Source organism: Parathielavia appendiculata (genome assembly GCF_033297405.1).
Source record: "Parathielavia appendiculata strain CBS 731.68 unplaced genomic scaffold N657scaffold_2, whole genome shotgun sequence".
NCBI classification, from domain to species: domain Eukaryota; kingdom Fungi; phylum Ascomycota; class Sordariomycetes; order Sordariales; family Chaetomiaceae; genus Parathielavia; species Parathielavia appendiculata.
The window spans coordinates 1,740,021-1,745,938 of NW_026944221.1; the positions used below are offsets into that span (position 1 = coordinate 1,740,021).

The 5,918-nt window shown below is 54.7% G+C and overlaps 3 protein-coding genes across 3 annotated transcripts; all 3 read left to right on the plus strand.

Annotated features, from left to right (window-relative positions):
* Positions 1 to 314: 314 nt before the first annotated feature.
* Positions 315 to 1,268, plus strand: N657DRAFT_202879 (uncharacterized protein). Its single transcript, XM_062786201.1, has 4 exons — positions 315 to 369; positions 424 to 715; positions 767 to 1,005; positions 1,063 to 1,268. Exons 2-4 carry the CDS (start codon positions 580 to 582, stop codon positions 1,159 to 1,161), a joined length of 474 nt encoding a protein of 157 aa, XP_062651051.1. The 5' UTR covers positions 315 to 369; positions 424 to 579; the 3' UTR covers positions 1,162 to 1,268.
* Positions 1,269 to 2,517: 1,249 nt separating this feature from the next.
* N657DRAFT_566720 (uncharacterized protein) lies at positions 2,518 to 3,586 on the plus strand (the record flags this gene model as incomplete). Its single annotated transcript, XM_062788447.1, has 2 exons — positions 2,518 to 2,572; positions 2,790 to 3,586. 2 exons carry the CDS (start codon positions 2,518 to 2,520, stop codon positions 3,584 to 3,586), a joined length of 852 nt encoding a protein of 283 aa, XP_062651052.1.
* A 656-nt stretch (positions 3,587 to 4,242) lies between these two features.
* N657DRAFT_653547 (uncharacterized protein) lies at positions 4,243 to 5,631 on the plus strand (the record flags this gene model as incomplete). Its single annotated transcript, XM_062794417.1, has 1 exon — positions 4,243 to 5,631. The coding sequence occupies one exon, from the start codon at positions 4,243 to 4,245 to the stop codon at positions 5,629 to 5,631; it is 1,389 nt and encodes a 462-aa protein (XP_062651053.1).
* Between the last annotated feature and the right edge of the window lie 287 nt (positions 5,632 to 5,918).

Below are 5,918 nucleotides of genomic sequence, written 5' to 3' on the forward strand. Positions count from 1 at the left end.
TAGTCTCCTTGACCCGGCTGTGGAAGGAGGTGCGAGACGTCCCAGAGACTATACGCCAGATCCTCGGGGATTCCGAGATTTGTGGAAGAATGGTCGACGCCATCGAAACCGAGCTGCCACTTTACGAGTCGACTTCGAACGCCTCCTTGGCCAGCCCTCACTGTCTGGCCATCCACCGCCGTAGGCAAGCACAGAAGGATTGGTTAACCTTGTCGACGATCGTCGCGCAGATATTGCCTCGTCTGGAAGGCGGAAAAGGCTGTTTGCTGAGGTGAAAGTTGTCTTCAAGAAAGACACGCTTGAGAGCTACGAACGGCGCTTGCAGAGGGTACTGCGTTTCTTGGACTTGGCCGTCCAGGTGCAGACGGCGTAAGTGGGAAGCTCTTTGCAGGGTCGCTTTGTTCTAACATGGGTCGTGGTTAGATCCTCTCTGAAACGACAGCCCAATCTGATAGCTGCCAAGGTTACCGAGAGTCTGACTTCCAACGGTGTCGTTAAGATGACCGCGAGCGAGGCGAGCGGCCAAAAGCGAAGGGACGAGGAGACTGAGCTTGAGGGGTCTCCGTCGTCTGGACGTAAATGTATTCGGAGAACACGAGTCTTGAACGGCCGACGAAAGTATTCCCATACGTTTTCTTGGTGCTTCTTTACTCTCTCAGCTTTTGCGAGACGGTGGGACAGCTAGGTAGGGGTGGTACTGCTCAGTCAGTTTCAAGTAAGTATGATCACGTTCCAAACCCCGAGGAAGGTGTTAATCCAAGTCTAGTGTACCGATTTCAAGTGGGACCTCCACGGTGGTTGTGGAACAAGATCTGGGATATCGAGTTTGAGCTGACATACTCTGGATGGAAAACCACCTTCCGAGAATACGTCGTCGTGCCGGCGAGGTCCCAAATGCATAAGGTAGTGCGTTGTGAAACCGTGGAGGCGTTGCTCGAGCTGTCCCACAAACGAATCGCGACTTCCTTTATCATCGAACAGTCGACATGTTACAGCCTCCTTCACGTATGCCATCCGCCCGTCGAACTGAGTCCAGGGTGCTGACGGGTTCCTCCACTTCAGTATGCAGTCATGATGCGACCTGACTTTGTTGAGCCCAGTTACGCATGGGTCTCGATATCAAGCTCGAAGATGTGCGGGGGCAACCCGCCTATGCATTGAGCAGCCGTTTCGAAACTAATTATCTGGCGCTTATCCGATCTTTGGCTTCCCACGGACTCTTGACGAGGTAGCGACATGGGAAGAGAACTGGGTGCGGGCTCGGATGATGGGGAATGCTGAAATTTTCGACCTATTTCTGGCCAGTGTCTTCCCGGATTTCTAAGAGTGGCCCCTGAACAGCCGCTGCAGATTTTCAGTTGCCATCACCACGACATGCTGGATCACAGAGTTGTCAGCAAGATTTTCCGCCCCGTTGGTGGCTTGTGCCCGAGCGATCTCGGCCACTTGATAGATACAACAGGACTAGGTTTACCCGGACCAACTCTCCTCCAACGGATTGCTGACCTCTACTTCCGCGCGGTCCTACCAGGGTTCAGAGTTGGCCAGTTCCAGGGTACAATGCTTCAGAGGTGGGCAGCTTGGGAGTAGCACCGATCGCGTGAGGTTCGAATTCTTCTCCGAAACATTGCCCTCCCCGCCAGCCATGGAGACATCTGTGCCATAAGCCTACGAACTGAAAGAACATGTTTGCTCGATGCGATCCTGGCGTCGGCGAAAAAGATAACGGGCTTTTGGTCGATAAGCCAGGCAGCGTATAATGCAAGGCGGTATCGGCTTTGGAGGCGGAATTTCGGGGAGTTGGTCAGAAGCTGGTTACAGGACATACAGTCAGGCGGCAAGGACTTGGTGGCCTACGGAAATCAAAACTTGGCAAGGGGCGGTGTGAAATGGAGAGGCTTTACATTTGGCCCGCGACCTGAAGACTGGACCCTGGGCTGGGAGTGGGATCCCGACGTGGAAGAACTTCTCGGAGATATCTGGACGTTGGTCCAAAATTCACCCCTGGCCATGCCTGGCTGGGCCTTGGGTGGATGGTGTTGAAGTGAGAGATAACGTCTACTGATTCTGGGCTTCAACTTGGAGGTCGGAGGCATTGCAGTGAAATGGTTCGACAAGGCGAGGGGTCATGGAGACATGTGTCCAAGACGACGCGTAGCTTGCTACGCTAAACTATCGAAACATCGACAGCCCACAACAAAGGTGCTCTGACTCTTCAATCTCTATGGCATTGGATCATGCCTCGCTTTGTCCTCGCTTTGTTCATCAACTCAGGGGTCGGCAGGAGGACAACATAAGTGGGGCGCCAAGGGGTAACTGCAAGCTGCTGAGAGCCAAAACGAAAAGGACTTTAACGTCCAAATTCTCACTTCATTTTGTAATCAACTAGAACAGGGCAGGGCGGGAAGTTCACGCCAAGCAGCCTCCCATCTTTGCAAACCAAGAACCCTGTCTGGAAAAAGCAGATTCGCCCGTTATTTGTGTTGGCGCCCTGTTTTGGAAGGCCGCCTCATCAACATGGCAGACGGGGTCAGCACGTTTGAGCAGTTCGTCAGATTTGGGACTGATGCTTGTAAGTGAGGGTCTTTTGAAGTCGTCCACAGACATGTCGCCTAGTAGTTGTTGTCTGGACGTTTGGTCTACTGATGACTTTCATAATCCCTTGCGCTTTCCAATTCATAAAACACCGCCCTCCATAAACCATCACCCCCCGTCTCACCCTTCTCCATGAACTATCACCTGCACCCACCTGACCAAATAAACAAACGGAACTGACACGCCCGCAAAAGACGGCCTCGAACGCCTCCTCCGCGGCCTCCAGTCCCTCACAGCCATCATCCTCTTCTTCCCCGGCCTCCGCCACCTCCTGCTCTTCGTCTCCCTCAGCCCGGCAACCCTGGCCCACCTCCGGAAACGCCTCTCGGCCCTCCGCCAACCCTTCCGACTCTTCCGCTTCCTCGACTCCTTTTCCTGCGCCTGGTCCATCTTTTCCTCTCCTCTTCCTAGTAATACGCGGCCAGAGGTTCTCGGATTGGTGGAAAGATGGATGGACTTTGGCAGCAAGGCCTTCACGAGCATCTATCTCCTCCTAGAGAGCTTGACTTTTGTTGATGTTGCGGTGGATATACCTGGGTTAGGGCTGTTGGGCTCGCAGGAGCAGGTCAGGGCAGTGGTGCTGGATGGGCAGAGGTTTTGGTTTTTGGGGCTGGTTTGTGGGATCCTGTGTGCTCTTGCAAAGCTGGGCAAGGGCGAAGGGAGGGCCGGTGAGAAACGCAACGGGGACAGGCGAAGAAGGCAGAAGGTCTGGAGGAGGTTAGCAGCAGATGTGATGGACCTGGCTGTTCCCGGGTCGGTGGTCGGCTGGGTGCCATTATCCCCAGGGAAGGTGGGATTGTTGATGCTTGGAAGTACGATATTAACAGGCATGGAGGTCTGGGAGAGGTGTGGGAGAGAGGTGGCTGCCACGAAGGCTGGAAGGTTAAGACTTTCAAGAACGGCGAGCGAAGAACCAGGATCCACATGTGTGGAATCTGTGGATAGGCTTCAACTTCTGGATCAGTTGGGAGATATCATAAGGCAGGGTTGAATAGTACCCAAGAACACATGCTAAATGAAAGGGGGAATTGGACCGAGTAGTGGCAGCGCAAGTCGTGACGCATTACCAACTGTGATCAAATGCACACCTCGCGCAAAAATTCACACGAGTGGACCAGACACCAGAAGCCTGATCGGTTAAGACCAGTGGGAAGTGCCCATATAAGCCATTGTATCGGCACGTAATATTCTCACCCGCATAATGAGTGAACAATGAATTCCCTTTGTGGGTGGGATACCGCGAGATGTCTCTTTGTTGGGTACGGAGGTACATAGCCTACTTCAGATGGAAGTTGAGCTGAGATGAGCTGTTGCTCCCTTCCCCACACATGCCAGGACCGTGTGGGACCCGCTCGGCGCGTTACAGCAAGCCATGGCAGAAAACCAAGAAAAAAAAAGGGCGGTGTGAACTCGAACTCAAAGCCAAAAGACTCTTAAGATTTTTCCCCGAGTGACCACGGGCACACAACTACTCGAGAGCGTCACTTTTTCTTACCCTTCACTTTGTTCTATAGGCGTTGGGGCCAGGTGATTTTCCTTGGGTTTACACAGCAGCTCTCGCCCATGTCGGCGCCCCCAGCGTGGCTTTTCTCTAACCCAGCACCAACTACGACGAAGCCGAGCACTTCCCCCAATACCAATTCCACGATGCCGGGCAGCAAGAAATTAAAGGCCGGCCGGTCGCAGAAGAAGTCGCCCGCGGTCGAGGAGTCCGACTCGGTTACACAGCCGCCCCTGCAGCTTATGGATATGGTCGAATCGTTCCTCTCCGAACATGGCTTCTCCGAAGCCCACTCCGCATTCACAAAGCAACGCGCGAAAAAGGGCTGGAAAAGGGGCGATAAATCCGACCCCGCAAATCATGCCTCTCTTGTCACTGTGTTCCGAACCTGGGAGACATCGCTGAACGATGCAGGCACTGAGCAGGGCCTCAAAGCCGTCGCCGAGCAAGTCATCAAGGTCAGCAGCAGCAGCAGCAGCGAGTCCGAGTCGTCCGACAGCGAGGGCGACGTCGAAATGAAGGACGTTTCAAAGGACGGCTCCCCAAGCTCCGAGTCCAGCAGCAGCAGCAGCAGCAGCAGCAGCAGTGAGAGTGACAGCAGCGACAGTGAGAGCGAGAGCGAGGACGAGAAGGAGACCGCCAAGCCGACTGCTGCGTCGAGGCCTGCAGTCAATCCCTTGAAGCGCAAGGCAGCTTCCGAGAGCAGTGACTCGTCCGACTCCGACTCTGATTCCAGCTTGGAGGAGGAAGCGCCTGCTGCCAAGAAGCAGAAGGTCGCTGCTGCCCCCGTCAAGTCCGAGTCGTCTTCCGAATCATCATCAGAGTCCTCTTCGGAGTCGTCCTCTAATTCCTCTTCTGAGTCCTCCGAGTCCGAATCCGAGTCTAAGCCTGTGAACAAGGAGTCGCTCGCTACAAAGAAAGAGACAACCGGGGACGGCTCGTCCTCTGATTCCTCGTCTTCCGCGTCAGAGTCGGAGTCGGATTCATCTTCCTCCGAGTCCGAGTCCGAGTCCGAGTCGGAAGACGAAGCCGAGGAAGCGGCTAAGGTCCCGCTCCCCGAGTCCGAGTCGGACACGGACTCGTCCAGCGACTCTTCGTCTTCCGAATCTTCTTCCGACTCTGAGTCCGAAGAAAAAACCAAGAAGAAGAGCGCCCAGTCTGGCTCGCCCGCGACAACCGGTTCGGACAGCTCGGCCACCCTTGGCAAGAGCGCGTCCCCTAAGCTCTATCCCGTCGACAAGTTCGCCCCTCTCCCGCCTGACCCGGACACGGTCAAAGCCAACAACCGCGGCAAGAATGGCAACGGCAAGACTGTCAATCAGCCTTTCTCGCGCATCAACCGCAACATCCAGGTCGACCCCAAGTTCGCGTCCAACGCCTTCCAGGGTCATGACTGGGGCCGCAAGGCCCACGAGGACCTAGTTGTCACGCGTGGCAAGGGTTTCACCAAGGAGAAGAACAAGAAGAAGAAGGGCAGCTACCGCGGTGGGCGCATTGATACCTCTGCTGTGGGCGGCATTAAGTTTGACGACTGAGGCGTCGGGTATAGTTCTAATTCACAGTGTGGTTTTCGGAAGCGCGGTTGAGCGTTATCATACGGCGAAAATGGTGTTTGTCGCAGTTTGTGGCCGGCTTAGAGAGGCTCTGATGGCCTGGTTAGACATGGATAGCAAGGAGTCTCAGGCAGGTGAAATCAGGTTATGCACGGCATTTCTGCTGTGCCGTCCAAGCGGGGTGTAGATTCTTGAGAGATGGTGCCTCCGCTTCAAGGTGATCCGTTTTGTTTTGCTTGATGGAGCGTGTTGCTCTTGTTCGTCCACAT

Excerpts from the sequence above, each read along its gene's own strand:
- N657DRAFT_202879 (XM_062786201.1), top strand. The coding sequence starts at position 580 with ATGTATTCGGAGAACACGAGTCTTGAACGGCCGACGAAAGTATTCCCA. Across the intron at positions 716-766 it reads TACTGCTCAGTCAGTTTCAA|TGTACCGATTTCAAGTGGGA; the intron begins GTAAGTATGATC and ends ATCCAAGTCTAG. Across the intron at positions 1,006-1,062 it reads CATGTTACAGCCTCCTTCAC|TATGCAGTCATGATGCGACC; the intron begins GTATGCCATCCG and ends CCTCCACTTCAG.